We start from the raw sequence: 21,117 nt of genomic DNA, 5'->3' as shown, positions 1-21,117 counted from the left end.
TTGATTAATAATCCAGAGGATTTGGATTCAGTGTGATAAAACTAATCATAACAAAATACTTCAGTGCCTAACTTGAAGCTGTGAAGAAAATCCTGTTATCTTAAAAGTGTGTGTATATGAAAGGGCTAACTTTTTCTTTTTTACAAGAGAAACATAAACTCGGTTGGTGAGTTGCAGAGCGGCGGTACTGTTTCCAGAGGCGGCTTTCCAAACTTGCCTGCAATGAAGTGGAGCTGAGATTTAGTCCTGTTACTTGTGGAGTTTCAAGACAACACTTCTCAAGACCTCTTAAGTTACGTAACAGAAGTTGTTACAGAAACAGCTTAATGAAATAATACATAAATAGTAGTAATGAACACAAATTTACTTTCTTCCTGGTTTTCTGGAAAGGCCTGCCTTTGCACTGGGTGCGAATTTGCCTTTTTTCTTTCTTTTTTCAAGTTGCTTAAATAATTTATCTTTAACACATTTACTGTGTTTACCATTGTAGATATCCTTGAAATAACTCCTTCCAGGTAAGGAAAATTGTTAAATGTCATCCCATACTGACTTTTACCCAGAGGGGAAGATTGAACAAGGGAAGATTGCTTTGAGTTCAGCAGATCAGCGTGAAGAGGCTTTGAATTTACTGGGCTTGTTTAATGAGTGTATTGAAAGACCAGTGTAGTTGCCTGTCTCAGAGTCCAATAAATGTACACAACGTACAGCAAGGGAGAGATACTCCCTTCCTTTCTGGTAGAAAGGACTAGCAATCTGTAATTTTTAGCAATGAATGTTTGCAGGTAGCACAGTCCAGACTTAGCGTGTGAGCTGGCTACCTCATAAAGGTTTGATTTGATTTCCTTGTTCTGTAATTTCCAGTGTTGAAGTGAGAGTGCTTGTTGGATGACTAACACATTTCAGCGCTGGTTAAGGCACTTTTGGAGACCCAGTGTTCTTCATATATTAAATATTTTATTAATGACATAAGCGGGTGTCAGGGCCAGTTGACAGTCACATGTTTTTGAACTGTGCTTCTGAATTTTGCCATTCTCAGATTCATTTTTGCAAGAGTGTTGAATGGGGTTAACACTTGACACTGTGGTGCTTCCCCACGTGGCCCATTAGCACCTCGACTTTGTACCTTTCAGCACAACCAAGTGCATAATTTTTCTTGTATTTCTACTTTGCATTATGGTGTTTACTGTGTATTAGTTAAGAGAATTGGAAGCGTGTTCAGGATATTAAGAGGAATATATTGCTACAGGTGGACACTGATTCTTTCTGTTTGAGGTATAACTCTTCCAGGCAATGTCACAGGTAGATCACCACTGTTTTTGCATAGCCTGCGAGATTCAGTTTGTAACAGCCTGCAGCCATCCATTCCTTACTGGAACATAAAGTTTATCTTGAGGCAGAGGGGAGAACTCACGGCAAGTTGTAGGGCAGAGCTTTAGTCTGTCAGCAGGGAATAGCTGGCTGCTCTGTGACTGTCTGAGCTGCGCACATATAGTGGTGGGCTTCATTGGACTAAGCCAAGAGATAAAATTGAGAAAACTGAATATAAATCAGTATATTAATAATTTCTGTGAATGGCCAAGCTATTAGGGTTTGGAAGCACAATTCAGAGGTTTGCCAAGTTAGCCTGTGATGACCACCAGGAGAAGAGTTTGCCCAGGAGCAATGAGTTATAAAGTAATTCAGGACTTTCTAAAAAAAAACCTCTTGCACAATCAGAATTTAATGACCAAGGTGATGGCTTTATGCTGCTATCATCAGTGCTTAAATCCCCAGTATTTTTTGTTTGCACCTGTTTTATTGATCTCATAACTGGCCATTGTTACAGAAGAAAAGTGGAATTTGGTTGTGAGACCAACTTTTCTTTTTGGATGGGATACGAACTACCTATGGCAATAATGTTCCTGCACTTGTGATTATGGGCACTGTCAGTATTTCCACTATAAATTTCTGGATTTTTTTTAAAGGAGCTTAAAACTCAGTTGTAAAAATTTGTTCTTGGCAGAAAACTTGTATACAAAATTTCGGCTCGCATAAGGCTTTTTAATGAATTTTGAGAGAGGGAAAGAAAACCTGGACTGCTCTGTAAGTTGAGGTTACAGAGGACAAGTATACACTGAAATCTCTTGTTAGTGGTACTCAGCTTGTAGAGAAGTAGTACAACAGAAATCCCCCTGTGTTAGTCCCTTGCCCTGCATTAAATTTTAAATTGAGTTATAACAATTGAGCTTAACTTTTGATTCATTCAGTGGAAAAGCTTTTGATAAACAGCCAGGCAGGAGAAACAGACCAGAGGGTACCTGGCATCAAGAAGCAGGGAACTCTGTGGTGGCCAGTCCTTCCCAGCGCTCACTGCAGGGAGAGGCTTTTTAAATTTCTGGTTGCAAAGGTGAGATACACCTTGTTTATAGTAATGGTAAATCTTATTCTGAAGTAAAGAAGTAAAAAATACGCCATTCCTATTTACTGCGTTTTTCAGTGCTGCAGGAGATGCTCCGAGACTGTGTTTAATCAATGTATATTTTCACTGGATTAAATCAACCTGAATATTGACGTCATGAAAATAAGCTGAGAAGCCTGGTGAAGGATGCTGATGCCTTTTACTCTTCTAACAAACACTGCTTCGAAATTTAATGAAGCATACCATGTTGCAAAAGGTAAATGCAAGCAAACTGAGCTATAGACATTTCGCTTGAGGTGCTTGCTTTTTAATAAGATTTGTCACTAAGTAATGTGAGCAGATCCATATGACGCAAATGCCAGCAGTAGTTTCCTGGCCGCCATTTCAAGAGGAAACCTGGTGATACTGATTGTTTTCACTAGAGGTAGAGAAAACACTGTAGCAATGTAAGTCTCCAGCAAAATGCTGAGCATCACTCATCTGTTTCAAAAATCATCTTTGCTACACCTTGCGCCCCTAGTTTGCTTTAACTTCAGTTGAGATGGGCTCCTTTCAAAGGCACTCCTTGTGTAACCTTCTTGTTCTCATCTATTTCCTCTTGTTAATGCATTTTGTCATTAATAAAAACTTCCTAAAAGTTCTGTTGAGCATTAACAATGTAGTATATGTTTTGGTGCAGCACTCAGCATGGTACATCCCTGGTTCTGGCTGGGGCAACTGTGCACAACTAGGAAACAAATAATCCTGGAAAGGATGCATTTTGTCAGAGACAGCGGTGTGTGGAACCTGTGCTTTCAATGGGCATTTCCTTGCCTTTCAGCAGGAAAAGACAGACATGCCGATTCCCTGGAGACAGACCCGTTACCGTGCTCCTGTGCCTTTCCTTCTGGCATGTCTTCTGTTGTGGCAGTTGTGACTCGCTTTTAGATAGAGATTAGTTCTTCGGTACTGTTGCTGTTGTGTGTGTATAGGTGAAGCGACATAACAAGACAAAGTCGCAGCAGAAAGGTAGTTATGGAGAGCAACTTGGTGAACTAGTTTTGATGCTGGAGGTGAGTTCAGTGAAGAAGTTTATGTTAAAAATTTAGTTTTCTGTTATTATGATAGACAATTACCTAAACATTTCAGAATCAGGTAATTTGGTTCTAAACTAGTTGAAATTTTGGTTTTAAATGTTTTGACCAAGGTATGAACTCATTTTGGATAGGCATGGTTATCCAAATAGCCGAAAATTCTTATTAGGAGGTGCCTGAAACTTAAGAGGTAGCTATGCTATGGAGTCATTCGTGATTTTGCTTCTGTTGTGCTGTTCTAATGATATTCCCAAGTGCGATACAGCAGAATGATGTCTCAGGTCATCTTTAAATAGGAATTCAATAATTGCTGTGATTAGCGATAAGCCTGTTAGCATTGTGTGTAGAAGTAAGAATTTGATTTCTTCCAACGAAAAACAAAGTGGTGCTTTGCTTTTGGAACTGTGAGACATTTGTTTCCCTCCTGTCTTAATTTCAGCTAGCAGCTGTAAGTAAACTAATGCTGCCCTTCGGTTATGTGTGTACCTGCTGTGAAGGTCTGATCGATGGTTGTGAAACCCTGAACACAGTCTTTGTGGTTAAGCCTTAGTCCCTGGGTGGGAAGAAGAGAGGAAGCCTCCCTCTGTTCATAGAAAGCTAAATGGTGTGTTAGTGTTTCTGATAAGCCCCCAAGAGTTAAGTAACGCTTTGAACCTAGGTGAAGTGTTTGGAAACATTAATCCTCACATCTGCATGTAAACCCAATATCATCCCCATTTTCTAAGTGGAGAAATACCCCCTTCACTTTCTCCTGGGACGCCTGCCTCCCCCAGCTGCCTTAATGTGTTTTTCTTTGACATGCTTTTGCTTTGATACCCTTGAAGAAGAGCAACCCAAGGTACTTAATTTATGAAAACTGTCAGGTATTTGTGTATCTGGCTTTACCACAGCTGCTTTGCTATTTTCAGCCTTCTTTTCACACTCAGGTTCTGCCTTGCTAGCCACGTGAAATTCAGCTGTAACCTCTTCAGGACAGAATGTGCAGATCTGCCTAGCACAGTGTCAAGTAGCGCAAACGAGGCAAGATGGTTTGAATGACTTACCAAAAGTCATGGGTGATTGAGAGCAGGATTATTTTCCTTATGCACTTTGTAAAGGAACCTGTTGAAAGTCTAAGATAGATATGGAAGTCTGGGATTTCCTGGCTGTAATAATGATTTAATATGAAGGCAGTCCCACCTGTGCTTTCTAACTAGGCATTCAAGGACTCCTCTGTGCGTTGGAATGAAATGGTCTTTAAGTCAGGAAGCCCAAATAAATGGATTTGTAGCAAGTTTAGGTCACAGGTGGGGAACTTTCCCAGTCTGAAAACCCAGCCTGTGTATTTGCAGAAATCTTTGAGCAAAATGTGCTGCTGTCGTCTCCCTCCTCTCCTCCACAGGCACTTGGCGCTTTATGTTGCAGTGAGATGCTGTCCAGAGTCAGAATTTGCTGATATGCAGAGTGAAGGAGTTTGTTTGGCTCACAGCTTGTCTTTTCTTCAGAAATGACTTTAAGGGACACAGAAAGCTCTTGACAGTGGAGGAAGCTGTTATCTTTTATCCCCAGTGAATCATCTGATTTTCTTTTCCCCCACTGACCCTGCTTGCAGGGATTATCTCCTCCAGTTCCTTTCCTCTGTGGGTGGTCCTCTTCAGCCATGGCTGTCCCTGTTCTGCCACAGCTGCCTTTGAGCACAGAGTCTTTTCAGTGGCCATCCCAGGCTGATAGGGAAGGTACTGAATTCACAGTGGTCTTGGTGTGCATGCCTGGAACCAGCAGCAGTGCAGCATGCCAAAATACAGTTAACCTAATAATCAGTTGCTATCTCAACCCATTTCCTAGAGAATGGAGCTGCTCATAGTGAGAAACCACTCTGGCAGATGGTGCTTGCTGGCTCCTGTATGGAAAACGTAGTATTAAAGTGGACTTGCAGTCCTCTGTTGCTAAAGATCTCTAAGTTTCCTAGGATGCATCTCCAGCACCTGTTATGAAATCCCTTCACCTTCACACCAAAACATGAGTATCTGCAAAGGAAGCCCTGGCTGTTTGTGTGCCTTTTACTTTCATAGTATCATGCTAGCGTTGGAGGAGGCTGTTCTTGGTTAGAGCCATATTTTGATACAGTTAAAATCTGATTTAGGAATTAATGTAGATGCCAGTTTCCCTGGTGTGACAGGATAGATACTGTAGGAGAAGGGTCTAATTTTGCCGAGTTTATTTGATGGGATTGAGGCAGGCGAAGCGGGATGCACTCAGCCCAGAGCACCTGCATTTTGCCTTCTGTGTCCTCAAAGGAGCAGTTGATCACAGTGTAAGTACAAGAACGTTCCTGCAGAACACAAAATGAAATAAAGATCGGGCAGCCCAGCTGTTGACTGAATGCAGCCATAAAGATGGATGACTGGAAAGACTAAGGAACTATTTGAAGCACTCCTAGAGTGGGAGTCCCAGTGACACTTCAGCAATGACTTGTTCAGGTTCCTGATGCTCTTCTCCCACTGCATGAATAAATAAGCAGACCTGGGCTGATGGAACACACCAGTCAAAGGAAGTTCCCACTGGGGCATATATACTCTGAAAACTTCCATAAATTGTTCTGTAATATGACAGTTTCCAATTATGGGTTTTCATAATAAGAGGCTTATTGGCAACCAGGAATGCAAGTTAACTGTGGAAATTTCTATTGCTTTTCTTGGCCCCTGTGCGCTTCCTGAACAGTGTGTGCTTTGTCCCAGGTGTACCATTCTGGGCTTTGAAAGTGTGTCAAAACATGCGCGGGATTGAGACCCCTGGGAACTGGCACTCAGAGCCCTATCAAAAGGAACAAAAAAAGAACGTGAGGGGCTTAAGGCACGAGCCCAAACGTTTTAATTCTTGGTTAATTTGTTTGTTTCCTGCTTTGATGAGTTAAAGTGCTGATCCACCAGTAAGAGATTTTCATAGACACATGGGAAATAATTTTTACACAGTTTTTAACAAAGCTTCAAACCTATATAGCCTTGGGAGGTATAGGTATGCAAATGTCTTGGATAGCCCTTCCAGTACATTTAGATTAGTTTGCATTGTCAACCCACTTTCCTCTTACGGGCACACGCGGGTACAGGCTTGTTCGGTTTATGAAATGTTGAATGAGTCTTCAAAGGGTATAATTGTTTCCAGGAAATATGTTTTTCATACATACTTGTATTGTTTAAAAAAAAAAAAAGGCAGTAATGGATAATACTTTGGGTTTGTGTGAGCCAATGGTGTGGATTTGCTTGGCATTGCAGCTTTCAAATGATACACACTCAGCACAAGTAGATTCTTTTCTGATTACATGCAAGCACAGTGTAATAATTACATCTTTTAAAAATATATATTGATTCATGATATTGTCTTGGAGTTGCAAATAATCCAAAAGCCTATCTCCTTCTTTAGATCAGATACAAGCTGGATATCTTTCTGCTGTAGTTTGCTGAAAATGCAGTGATTTCAGAGAATCATACCTTTGAAGATGTAACCTTACGTTGCTCCCTTCCTCTAATCCACCCGTCTTGAGTGATTTATTCTAGGGACTGTGCATCATCGGTTTTGTCCTGGCACCCACTCCTGTAGTGTTGCAGTGCCTGTCCACATTACCAGAAAAAGATGGCTGGGAGACAGTTTTTTAAAAAAAATATGTAAACCAAAAAGAAAAGAACACACACGCAAAGAAAAGAAATCGAGTTCCAGTTAGTACAGAGGGTTTTGCTGCCAGTGTGGATGGGGCATAATTTGATTTAAATGACTTTTGAAAAACAGTTCTCAAAATTGTTCCATGCATTTTCTTCCTGGCTACTGTTAAAAATATGGAGCCGAATATTTTCTGTGATGTTTCAAACCAATATGTTCTGGCAACCTCATAGCTGGGCCCTGTGCATTACACTCTTGTTTCCAGTTCGCTGTGGCCTGGAGTGCAACACACAGCTCATGAGATGCACCAAAGTGGGAGGTCTTGCAAGGAGCAGGCAATACAAAGGCCCAAGGTACAAGGAACGTTTCACTGGGGCCCAGCAGGGCCACTGCCAGTTTTAAGGGCCTCTTTTATGAAAAGAGTTTGCTTATAGGAGATGGAGGAACTCTGTGTGCCTCATCGAATTTTGTGAGTGTGTAGTTGATTCCTGGGTGTTGTGAAAGGCTGAATGCTGAACTAGATCCTTTGCACCTCCCTGGCGTCAAACTTTTCTCACTAGAGAGATTTGCTGTACAGCTGCTGGGCTATGGCTGAGTATTCATCACTGCTTTAAGTGTGACAACATATAGCTGCATAAATGAATAGCGTGTGGGTTGTGAAGCCGTGGCTGGGACACGAGGTGTTTGCTGCATCGCTTCTGCTCCAGGGCCTCCTGTGTTTTGGGGAATGTGTGTGGGAAGGTCAGTGCAATAGCAGCAGGTATTCTGAAAATAGAGGCTGTTTTTTTAGCACGAAATCAAATCCCGGGGGTGGCAGCAGGAGTGAAAAGTGTGGAACAAATTTCTTGATCTGGCTATAATAATACACAGCTATTTGTAATGCTGTTGGGAGTCCTTACCAGGTTGGCTTGCTACAAAGGAGATCGTACAGAGTTCCCTGCAAGTGGGCATGGGGACGCTGTCCCTCCCTACGTCTCCTTGACACTGTTAGCCTCAGCACATCTAAATATCACAGAGCAGCTCTGAAGTGTGAATCCCCTCAAGCCCAGAGAGATTTTTCTCAGAGGTATTTCCAAGTAATCCCTGGGAAAGGTTGTACAGACCTACCAGGAGCCTATTATGAGCCTTTACCAGCTCTGCTTTCAAAGCAGCTTGGGGCAAGGGTCCATTTTGAGCTCAGATATTTCCTCTGCAGGCTGCAGAGTGGCTCCTTTTTGGAGTTTTGGAGTGGTGTGATCCATGCCACTGGTGCCATGACACGTGGGGTACCTGTGCTGAGCAGGGAGCAGCTGCTTCTGACAACTTTTCCTGCTTCTCAGCAGTTGTTAGAGGGTACAAAAGGCAGGAGTGTACAAATGGAGCTGTTTAATTTATCCTGTTAGGAGAACCAGATGAAATGAACCCAAGGGAACATGGTCCTGATCTTAGGACTGTGTATCCTACAGGCAGCGATGCAAGAGCCAGGCTTGGGAGAGATGGGCCCAGGGAGACCACAGAGAGGTGGCAGGAAGGGGGTGAAGACAGGAGTAGACTTGAGGAGAGACGGGGGCAGAGCAACTGTCTCCTGCTTGGTGATAATGAAGTGTTGATAAACATGTTTGGAAGTAGACTGTAGGTGTGGGACTAGGGCCAGGGCAACGTGAGCAGGGAGCTTTCAGAGGCAAATGATAGGTCAGAGACCAGATAGGGAGTGGAGATACATGGTGAGGAGACAGTTCTTGTTTTGGCTTTAGGATTCAGAAAGGTCAGTCTTGAGAATTTTCCCTGTTGATGCTTTTCCACTTGTTATTCTGGTTATTTGTGCAAGGTGGTGGGAGAAGGACTTGAGCTCGACTTGGAGGGGACACACTGTAACCTGTGATGTTTAGATACAGCCTGAAGCACAGAGGGAAGATGAGTGAACGGTTCAGGAATGAGGTTTATTGAAGTGGTGAGAAAAGGTGGCTGGCTGGAGATACTTTTTTTTTCTGCAGTTAATTCTGTTACTGGTGCAGCTGCCTGACAAGCCTGGATGTAGGGCTCTCTGCTGAGTCTGCTCGAGCTGGACTAAACCTGGATGCTCAGTCTGATACTTGAATTAACTCTGCAGTCAAAACTCACTTTGCAGGTTAGTCTGAGCAGAGAGGATGCAGGATGCTGGTGAGGGCAGAGGAGATGGCTTTGGGGATTCTGTAGGTTTGATGGGCATATTGCAGATCTGTCTCTATATTTTGTTTTGAAAATACATGCATTGGATTTCATTTGTTTCTCTCCTCACCTACTACAGCGAGAGTGAGTCAGAGAAGAGCTCTGAAAAAGTCACTGTTTCCAAGAAGCCTTTATGTATTCAGATCCTTTACCCCTTTGAATCCACAAGCAGGATGGCTTTGTAGCAACTGCTGTGACAAAACTGCATGTGACATCTGGGAACAACAGAGCCCACTGGGGAGGAGCAAGTCGCCTTTTCCTAATCAAGAGGGAGAGATTTTAGTTTGGATGTTTGTATGATTATTGCATCCAATGTGATGCCTGGAATGTAAACTGTAATGTGCTGTTTAATATAAAATAGCTATCCTCTTGGCTGTTAGCAAGTGTTTCCAGTGATTTAGAATTAAAAGGTTGTAAAAAAAAAAAAAAAAAAGAAAAATCCAACCCTAAACCACAACAAAACCCCCCAGTCTAACCTTATTGTTATTTTAAAAGTAATGCCATAACTGCTTCTACTGAGATTAGACACCTTTACTAAGTTGTTGTCTTCTTTGCCAGAGCTCTTTGGTGTACACGGGATTATAAAGAGAAGGAAGGGTGATTGGGACAGGTGGTTTTTCTCTTATTGGAAGTGTCCTTCTTTCTTTATCCAAGAAGGAGCTCGAGTGAGCCAGCCTTTGTTTGGTTACTCTTTTCAGAAAAGCAAATCTCTTCCTTGCAATATTTATGGTAGCTTGGCTCTAGCATGTATGTATGAGCTGTGACAGCATCCTCATGTTAGCCAGGCTCTGTTCCTACTCCCTCGTGAGTGAACATTAGGGAACTGTCTAAGTGAAGCCTGTTTAATATGGCAAAAGCTGGGAGACTAATAGATGCAGGTGTTCGCAGTATTGGTATGAAATGTGGTGTTTGTATTAGTGTTGTGGTAGCAACGGTCTTTTTAACGGTGAGGTGGTAATTTGGTCCAAAGTCCCTGTTTTCAGCTGTCTTCCTTTTGAAATAACTGCTTTCAACCTGTTTCTGTTTCTCAAAGTTGTTGCTTAACTAAGGCTCAACTGCAGAGAGGACCAATGACTCTGACCTAAACTTTGTCTCCCTACCCAGTATTGAGCATAACAACTTGTCTATAGCTAAAGCAGAACTTGTGTTTGACCACAGTATTTTTTTGGAAGGAAGGCATTTTACCTTGGTTTGCAAGCCTCAGGAGGTAAGCTTGGGCTGAAGACTTATTTCCCTTGTAGTTGTTCCCGTGTTTAGTCCTCCCTGTTTAATGTGAGCTCCCTGTCTGCTCTGAATCTGTCTTGAGCTTCCCCTCGCTGGTGAATCTGCTGCACCTTTCTATAGCAGTGTGAGGAGCCTCTTTGTGCATCATCTGTCTGCCCCAGTGAAGACAGTTCCCCTTAATGGCTTGTCACTTCTAAAATCTTTTGGATAAGTTACACATTTTGGGTTTGATTACTCATTATGAGGCATTTTGCTGGGTTTGGACTGATTTACAAAGAACAGGTGTTGTGCTATATCATCTCTATTCTTCCCCAGTATCCTTATGAAAATATTCTTTTTAATACCAGCATTTTGAGTGAGATGAAGAATTTAACTTTTATTGGATCTGTGCCCAAAATTGTAGTGAAGGTGATCCTGCCTCCTTACCTGCAAGATGCTTTCAGTGAAGGAGGTCTCTTTGCACAACCTTCTGTTGAAAACAATGACCCTACATGGAAAGTTTTTAGCCATGCAAGGTGCATCCGTCCAACAGTGTCTAGTCCAGCAGTCATCCATGTCTCATCTTCAGATCTGAGGATGCATGGATTGATTGTAAGGATCAGAGATGAATAAGGAAGAAAAGCAAACCTGTTAGTGTTAGGCTTAAACACTTTGGGGGCTTGGTGCATTTATTGGAAAAGCCTGGGGGTTAATAGCTCAAAGATGATTGAAGATTACTGGTCTGGCTCAGTAGTTTGAGCTGACAGACTGATGTATGAGTTGTTAGCTGTTACCACTGAGGAGGAAGCAACAAAAACCCCATACCTGATCTGAGAGTAAACAGGCCTGGGCTTCATCCATGTGCAGATGTGAGGCTTAGGTGGAAAGTCTGTGAAAAGCTTGGAACTAACAGGGCAGATATAAGATTGCTTCTGGCAGAGAAAGCAGTTTCTCCTGCAGCTCAGGAGGTGACCCTTGCACTTTCAGATGCGTAGATTCCCGGTTCAGTTTTCTGTTGGAACAAATTCCTCCTGAGTAAGGACAATTGTTTGTTTGATGGCTACTTCAAGACTGGGCTGGATGCAGCGAGGTAATCACTCTGCTGTCCAGATTGTACGTATCCATGCCAGGATGTTCCTGCTCACTAGCCATTTTTTATTATATTTATATTTGAAATGGGATTTTCATTCAAGATCTTGTGTTCACTCAGCTATGACTTTACAAACCAATCGCTGTGGGGCAGAAACTTGATGTTTGTTCAGTGATAGATGTTTGTTTAAAGTTGGAAGAAAACTTACTCAGCCACTATCTTATTGATCAGACATTCAAATAAGCAATTGACTTTCAGCAAAATGCTTATTGAAACATTCTTATTATTAAAGAGCATATGAAAATAATAGAACCATAAGGTTGACTTTTGACTTCCCAGGTCAGGAAGTTAAGGCGCTTTAAGGGGCTTTAACTGTGCATCCTGGGATGTTTGCATGGTAGTAGGGTCATACATTTCATGCATATGCAGCAAGGCGGAATCCCCCCGTTCTGGGCCCATGCACAGTCAGCTGCTTTGGCAGAGAATGATGCTCTGTACTGCACATATGACTACGTGATAGACTTAGCCAATTGTGTATTTGCTTTATTCTGCATCTCTGGTAAGTACTGCTGTGTTCTAGCTGTATGCATTATGTCATGTACGAGCTTCAATAGCATAATAAGAAATAGGAGAGTGCAATATCATCAGTTTCTGATTTCTGAGATGCTGCATGTAACAAATACTTAGTCTGTCATGGTCAAATTTGCTGCTGCTCATGTACAGAAGGATCCTGCTCTTTGGAATCTGTGTGATGAGCTCATGTTGGCCAGCAACTCTGATCATCTTAAATGGAGTAATTGTATCCATTGAGCTCCTGATTTTGTAAAATCTTATGCAGCTTTCCAGTCTTGTGATGTACAGCTTCCCTAAATTTTTGGTGTGATGTAAGAAATCTTGGGTGAAATTCTCTGCTCTGTTATGTATGAGGTCAGCCTAAATGATCTGTCTTGGCCTTAAAAAGAAAACAAATCCTATCACCCATGCTTGCCAGCATCTGGACATTTTGCTGCTCTACGCTGTGTGGAGATTGTGATTTTGTAGACTCTGGAAAACTTCACTTAAAAATCCATTTGCAAATCCATAAGGAAATGTGTGACTGGGGGCTTAGGTAGTCACAGCGGGAGTATCATGCTAGCTAGTGACAGCAGTGTGTATCCTCTAGCTTGCGGGAGGCACGGTAATTTTAGCATATAGCATTTAAAAAGAAATCGGTATCTGCTGCCTTCTTTAATGCAACATAAACTCTTCAAGCGTAAGCTTTTCAGAGCTGCATCTTCAGAGAAGTGGTTCCTATCATTCAGATATACTTGATGTTGTTCGCTGCAGTACAATACAGAAAGCTTTGTAATTGAGCACCCAAAACACATCTCACACTCTCCAAAGAATGACTTGGAGAGAAAGAAATTCAGGCAAAGCCTGAAGGGGTTGAAAAAAATGAACTCCTGCTTCAGTTGCACACTTGCACACATCTGGTGCAATTGAAATTTAAGAGCTGAGTACTTCCACATCTGACCACGGTAGGGTCCAAACATTACTGTTGACACTGGTTTTCTTTTTGGATAGGCACACTGGCAGAGTCAGTAGCGTGTGGAGCCTTGTCAGCTCTCTAATCTAATAGACTGTTCTTGCCCAGACCATTGTGTGTCAGTATTTTATGTACCAAATATAGCCAGGTTTAATGATTGGCCATTTTCCCACCTTCTGCCAAACTTTTTCCCTTTTTGTCACAATTTAATGTTTGATTCAAAATCTGCTATGGTAACAAATTATATGCATATTAAAAACTGAAAATAAAGATGGAAAGCAGAGTCACAGAAGGTAACATGAGTTCAAAGTAATGTCATCTGAAGTTTTTTTTTTTAAAGACTTGAATTCAACCCTGTTTTAAAATTGATTTTATTTCTGTTATGTATTGTGAAAAGATTACAAAGAAACAGGTGCTGCTTGAAAGCATAACTGTAGCTCTGTATATGGAACATTGTGAAAGTCTTCCCCATACAGGTCTGATTTGCTCTATTCGCTTTTTAGTTACTAAACAATAATTTGTGGACCTTTTTGGATTGTATTTTTCTGACTTGCAACAGTTGTCTTCGGCTAGGACCTGTTGAGGCTATTTGTGCTTATTTCTAGTGACTATGTATATCATGTGAAGTATCTTACCAGAAAGTTGGTGGGTTTTGTTTTTTTTTTAATTGCATTTTTTAAAGGGCCCTTCACTTGCCTTGCTGGTGGCATGAGTTGCTGCTGTCATGTACTGGGTTAGTGATGCTGAGGACTGGGGACCTTGGAGGATCATGTCCAGGAAGTTACCTGCCTCGCGAACACCAGCATTAGCTGGAGAAGAGCTCAGTTGCTGGGAGGGCATTTGAATGGGGTCACCCAGTTTCTTTGTGATTTTAATGTTTAGTAGGTAATTTCTTATTCTGTGCTGATTTAAATCTCACTAAAGTACCACAGCTTGAGTGAAACTTAAACACTTTTGAAACTAAAATCTGGATCTAGGTTCCAGGGCCAGGTAGGTGCTTGCAATTTGCTGTTGGTTGCATGAAGGATGCTAGTAAAGGCATATGTATCCAAGGTATCAAACATTTTGGCTCCATATAATGAGATGGAGCAGTTTCTGCGTCTGTCACATGCAATGAGGGATGCCATCCAGATCTGGTGTCTACTTTACTGGGACATGGGTTCTTCATGATTTTGTTTGATGTAATCAAATATAATGAGATGGAGCAGTTTCTGCGTCTGTCACATGCAATGAGGGATGCCATCCAGATCTGGTGTCTACTTTACTGGGACATGGGTTCTTCATGATTTTGTTTGATGTAATCACACATATGGTTTTTCCTCCCCTTATGCCATTGCTGTACTGAAGTGGGGACAAATCTGTAGCAGTGGTCAGAGTTACTTACCTGAATTATCAGTTAGTTAACGGTTAAGTAATTTGTACTTCAATTGAGTTCATTCCTCTCAGCAATTTAATTAGTAGATTTGTAGAAGTAACAGTAATAATCGAGTGCCTTTAAACAAAAAGACCAGAGCCTACAAGAAATGTAAAGCTTGGTGCTTTAACAAGCTGCCACAGTCCAGTTCCTCCACAGGTCGCAGAGCACCGTGTTCTCTGGTCTGTACTTTTTCAGTCTGTTCCTAATTGTGTGTTGGGGAGCTTTCCCAGAGATGTGCTTTGACATGGTCCCAGCATTCACTGGAACTGCTTGAGTTTTGGGACTTCCCAGGATGATTAGTGTATCTTGGTGAACAATGGTCTAAGCAACTCATTAAATTGTAGTGTATCCTCCTCCCTCTCTGTGCTTACTCCCAGCTTCTGGAGAGCCGATTAAAGGCTTGGCAGGAACTGTATGGTTATGCTCTAGATACGCTTTGGATACATTATTGTCACAGTTGAGGTATTGCAAAAGCCGTGCCGTTCCCATCTTTATCCTACTGAGGTACCTCTTTTGATTGTGCAATATCTGTGGCTAATTACACAGCAATTGCAGTGTGCCACCAGCCACCCACAATTCATTGTCAGCTCCTTGGGGATGCAGATGAAAAAGGAAAGATAATGTTTTCTTTCTTCAGTCCAGTGATTTAGCTTACCTCTTTTTTTTTAATCCCTTGCTCCTTCAGGTAATAAAGCCAGATGGTAGTGACAAAGAAACAGAAGCCATGCATGAATCAGATGTCCCTGAGGATATGTTGGGGACTTGCATTCCTCAAGAGACAGCGAAAGGTGATGCTAAAAGTCCAGATGTCATTATAGAAGCTCAGTTTGATGATAACGATGCAGAGCATGGACAAGACCACTTGCAGGATACGTTGACCGATGACGTTAAGAAACTTACCCTGGATACTGGTGAAAAGGGTGAGTAGATCAGATTGTTGATTTAAACCTGATTTGAACAAACCGTTGAAGTATTACCGTGTTGCCTTGCTTTGCTGCAAGATATAAAATACAGGCATAAAAGCTTAATGCCTTATCACTTCTATCCCTTTCTGCTAAACTGCCTTCATAGTTTTGAATGGATATTAAGAACTGGGTTTTATGTAGTTTTGATTGATGCAAAGTAAATCTGTGAAACAGAAGTCACACCTTTAGATTTTTAGTTCTCGGGGCTGTCTGGGGACTGCTGGTTGCTGTTTAATTCAAGATGCTGCTGTAGTAGTTTCCTTCGTCGCAGCTTGGCTGGCCAATCTATGTGTCTCAGTTTGGGGATAAGAATATATTTCCTTGGGGGCAGTTAGGTTTGTTGCTGTTTTCAAACAGTTGAGTTATGAGCAACTTAAAGATTTGGTCCATTTAAAAAGAAAATTGCACTAAAACCTAAAGCCAATTATGCGATCTGTTTTGAAGGCAAACCTATTTTATTCTGAATCTGAATTCCATCCAAACCATCAAGTGTTGCTTAGGGCAAAATAAAATAGGCTTCCCTGTCGCAAACTATGCTTATGCTGCTCTTTGCATGTTCTTTCTAGTACTAAATCCCTTCCTGAAGAGCTGTGTGTTGAAAGGATTCTGACAATTGGCACATTTAACATGTTCCTTCAGCTGCTGGTGAAAAATTTGCCAGGACAGATATTCTGGTGCGTTCCTGACACATGCCCCAGTTGTCCAGAAAAGATGGCAGTAACTTAGGACATAAGTAGTTGTTGGTCTCTGACAAATCTTGGTGGTGGTTGTAAAGCTGTTCCATTTAATACCTCGTGTTTTCCTGAGAGATTGCTTTTGAAGATGCACAGATCTCTGCCTATACTGTTGGTAGACTTCCATTTTTCACACCCATCTGTTAATAAAACTGGAAATAACATTTGAGTGGAAGTGGTGTAGTTTTTATGACAAAACATTGGTTTCAGCTCGTGAATGGAGCTGCCGCCTCACCGGTTCATGATGCTGTTTCCTTCTGGGTACCTCCACTGTCTTTGAGTTACTGCCAAGGCACGTGAACCAACTTCTGTCTTGTTCCGTTACTTTACAGCACAGGGCTTGAGTTGGGAGTTACTCGTCTTGTCTGCAGATGTTTTACACAGCTAGTTATTAACCCCATCTTTTTTGCAGTCTTGAACACTGTGTTATAGCTGCACTGTTGAGCTACCACTTTGACTCGACAATTCTAAATCTCCTAAAATGCTCCTGAGTCACATGTCATGTCTGTTGCATCTCTGTTGCTCCTGATAGCAATGCCAAATTAAAATTCAGAGAAATACATTGTAGTTTGACACCAGCATCTAAAATGAATACAGACTTGAGCCAATGTTTACTTTACCTGTATGACTGTGCTTTAGTGTAAAGGCTTGATGAGACTTACTTTTCTTGGTGTGTCGTAGTTCCTCGAGATGCTCTGGAGTGTCCTGTGTTGGAGGTTATCAAGTCATGTCTTAAAATCTGTGCCATCTGAGTGGTTTTTGCCATTTAATTCTATCTATGGAGAATATTTGTAGGGCAAATGTTAGATCAGTTTATTGTCTACACAGTTGAAATCTAATCTACTTTTCCATTGCAGTTGCCTAAGCCAACTGTTTTCTTTTGTTTTCAAGGCCTTTCCGTGTTCGTACTTAACAAGCCTTGTGGCTGGTGTGGATGTGCCAGTTAGATTTCTGCTGAGTTTGTATTTTGCTATCGCCTCTTTTAATAGTTGCTTCAACTTCTTTGGCCATATAAACCATATGGATTTTTCTCTAGTTTCTTCTTGCTCTGCTTTTTAATGCCCTCCTTTTTTATACATATAAAGTTTATGATGCTGCTTTTTCTGAAGGTGTTTTTGAGCAGTTGATGATTGCTTTGGCTTGTTTCCTGTCTTTCATGCAATTTCTCATATCATCACTTATCCAGATTTTAAGTCTTGCCTGGAAAACAGCTATAGTTATTCTAGCATCAGTGATAACTGTCATGAAGAAAGAAAAGCTCCTGCCAAATTCAGCCTTCACAGGTGTGGCTCAAAATGCTTTTTTTAAAAGGACCAAACATACACTTTTTCAAGGCAGAACTTAGCCTTAGAGGATAATATCCACTGGACTTCCTAAGGTCAGCCACTGGAATGTGGTACCAGCATCGGGAGGCAGAGTGCTTTGCAGGGTTGGACTGTAGCAAGTGGCAGTGCCCTTCCCTGTGTAACGTGGGCCTCCCCTGGGAGGGCGGCTTGGCTGGTGCTGGCTATTGAACTTTCCTTTCAAGATAACTGCATATGAGCCTTTTCTTTCATGTTGCATCCCTTCTGCTGGAAACAACTACTGCAGGAAAACACAGAGAGGTGGATGGGAGGTGAGATCCCATGGGGGGATTTCTCACTGACCCACCAAAACCAGTGCTTTCCTTACTTTCCTCGAGAGCATTACTTTGTAGGGTTTATTACACAGACTCGTTGCATGGCCTTATGCACAGAAGGGAGCAGGAGAAATAATTTGTGGCCAGTGTAACTATTAAATGAACACTTGTAGTGGGCTTTCTTCTTTTTTTTTTTCCCCTAACCTAGGGAAGTCTGAAGGTTTCAAGCTGGACAAAGATGCCCTCAAGGGTATCATATTTAATAAAATAAAATGAAGAAACAGTCTATCATGTTTTCATGTGCACTTATGTATGTATGTATATATGCATACATATATGTGTGTGCATATATGTATATAAAAAGATCCATGTATATATAAGACCTAAGCAAAATCCAAACTAAACAAAAAACCCACCAGATTTCTGGGGGTGAAAAATATCCATAGCTACTGTATTAGAATCGAAAGTAAGTTTTACTCATTCAGGGGCAAAAAAACAGAGCCATGTTGAGAAGGTGCTCAAATCTTTCTGCACATACACAAGCTCTGCAGTTGCAAGATGGCTTTTGTCCTTTCTGACGGAGGAGTAGAATTACGCAATATCTCTGTTGCTGGCTCATTTGTTCTGCTGCTGCTGGTCAGAATGAACCATGAAGAATAAAAGTAGACGTGTCATTCGAATAAGAGCACTGTGGGTCACGCTGGGAGTGCACGCTGTTTTGATATCTTTTCTACCCTGGCCTGTGTCCCATCCCTTGTTGTGTCTCTGTTCCTCTTCAGAGCACGGGCACCCCCTCCATCCCTAGTTACATGCTGGGGCAAAGAATTTGGGGGTGGCCCCTGCTGTCAGAAGCATGAAACATTGTGTACGCTGGCTACGGCCCAGATTTGAGTGGACTGAATTTCCCTGAAGTCGTTGTACGTTGGGCTTCCTATGCCTCTGTGGGGCTTAAAGCAAACTGGTAGAAATTGTTCTGCATGGGGCTGCAGGCTGAGACTCAGATGTTGGATCTGTCTTCACTAAGTGCTGCGGTTATGAGAGCTATGGTTCCTGCCCTTCTCTTCCTAAGACCCCAGAAAGGGTGGGATAACCAAGAGGGAAGTCCACAGAAGTGAAGAGACCATCCCATGCAGCCTAATTCTCAGCCCATGTACTTTATGAAAGTTTTTATGCTCATAAAAGTGCATCAGTTGCTTTGCTCAAGGATATTTAAATAAAAGTTCATAACTGGTGTCACCCTGCCAGAAGCTGTCCTGGTCAAACGAGTTTGCTCCGCTTTTTTGTACTCTTCTTGCGAAGAAGTTGGGTTAAGGATTATCTTCAGAAAAGCCTCTGATCTAGGAAGCGATGAGCCATTTTCCTCTCCAGCATGCTGTTCTATGCAAAGAGCAGTATTGTCCAGTTCCAAAGGTAGAGTGTCTTAATGTTAAGTTTTGGTCATTGGAGGTACATCTTTTTTAGCAAAGTTGGAAATCTCTTTCCTCTTGCATTTTCAGCTGTAGTTCCAAGCTGTAAATATCTCTACATGCTGAACAAACTTTCTGTTATTTTTTCTTTACAAAGACAGTAAGAGTGAGCACCCTGAAGAAAGTTTCTCAGCTCCTTTACTAGTGTCCTTCAAGCCCTCACCGGGGTTTCTATGACCTGTTGAAATGCAGGCAAAGAACAAGGCAATACCATCCTGGCACGAGTCTGAACAATATTGTGTACACAGAAAAGATTAATTCTCTGTAGTGCTTGGTATTGACATGCAAGTCCTCCGTGTTTTACCCTGAGACCTCAGCTTATTCTGTGTCACTGCTATCCAGAGAAGTCATCCACCAGTCCATATGACCTTTGCCAGGTCTGTAATTCTTTTCCTTAATCCTCATTCACATTGACTACTGCCACAGAGGTAATGTAACTTTTGTCTTATCGCTTAGTACTGAGCTAGAATACATTATTTCTGTGACATGTCACTGCAGTAGAAGGATTTTCCTTATACTCTATTTCAATATGTAATAAAAAAAAAACTTCTTTGTATCCTCCCAACCCAGGAAAAGTGCAAAATGTTCTGTACAGAATACTTTACGATGCTGTATCCCTACACAGACTTGCGTTGTCACATGAGTTTCATACAAATGTGAGCTGTCTCTTGTTAAATATTGGAATCAGATTACTCTGATAAAGAAACATCAGCAACTGAACAGTGGCAGCTACTTGTACTCTTGAGAATGGCAGCTGTGCTCATAAAAGTGCCTCAGCCTTTCTTAGCGAAAGGATAGTCAAATAAAAGTTTGTAAAACTGTGTCACTGTGCCAAAAGCTATCCTAGTCAAACTAGTTTGCTCAGCTTTTTTCAGCTCTTCTCAGGAGAGATCTTACTTTACCAGATACACAGAATATCCTGCTTCCCACGGGGTGGCTCACAGAAGTCATCCAGTTGGTGGACTGGCTGCCCTGGCAGCAATCAGATAGCTGTGTTTGTTCAGGATTTCCACTTCCACCTACACTTCTGCAAATCAGAGTTTGAATATGTGAATGTCCAAGGCTTCCTCACTGCCTTGACGTAATGAAGTTTGAGTAGAAATAGCTCATTTACAGGCAGAGTAAACTGACAGCTAACTCAGCCATTTGTGTGATGGAAAAATGAATCGAATAGCTGGTGGTTAATAGGTAGTGTCAACAGAATCTGGGTTGGAGCTGCTGCAGAACTTGCTTCTGCCTCCCTGTCTGTTCAGCATTGGCCAGGTGGATGCTGATTGATCTCTTTTTGTCAATTGTGACTGTCAGTCTCTAGTAGCCCTGGTAAGGTCAGAAATTATAACCTAAAATTGCTTGGTGTCCACACTGCTACTGGCTGGAGGCTGTTATTGAGTATTTTGGGATGGCTTGGCTCAACAGAATTGGTGACATTTGGTAACTTCACTGTATGTTTGTGTGATAATGCATTAAGCCATTCTTTTCTCAAGATGATGCTCTAGAGTCAGTGCTTAGAAAGGTTTTTGGATCCTTCTAGCAAAGGAGAAAAAAGTATTTATAATCTAGAGTTTAATCTCTCTTTTGCACTTCTGCACCTTCTCATGCACTTCCATGCCCCCTCTTGTGTTTTGTGTCCTCTCCACTTCTCTGACAAGGTGCCTACCTGCCTTTTGTGTCTTCTTCTGGCACCTGGCATCCTTCTGCCCTTAGCAGTGTCTCATATTGTTATAGGCAGAGTTTAGAGAGATACTACTATTCCTCTCCTTGGCCAAGGCTGGTAGGGAAAGGATGATGGTGACAAGAATCTGGACCGC

At 41.9% G+C, this 21,117-nt stretch overlaps 1 protein-coding gene across 2 annotated transcripts in view; it reads left to right on the top strand.

Annotated features, from left to right (window-relative positions):
- The window catches only part of DIS3L2 (DIS3 like 3'-5' exoribonuclease 2), a 198,602-nt gene that overhangs the window by 48,790 nt on the left and 128,695 nt on the right, over nt 1-21,117 (top strand). For both annotated transcript variants that reach the window (XM_068406001.1, XM_068406002.1), the window contains one exon: nt 15,212-15,446. In XM_068406001.1, the coding sequence (XP_068262102.1) occupies nt 15,212-15,446 (235 nt within the window). The remainder of the gene's footprint in view (nt 1-15,211; nt 15,447-21,117) is intronic.

Source organism: Nyctibius grandis, chromosome 8 (assembly GCF_013368605.1).
Source record: "Nyctibius grandis isolate bNycGra1 chromosome 8, bNycGra1.pri, whole genome shotgun sequence".
NCBI lineage: Eukaryota > Metazoa > Chordata > Aves > Nyctibiiformes > Nyctibiidae > Nyctibius > Nyctibius grandis.
This window is presented reverse-complemented; position numbering and strand designations above follow the sequence as displayed.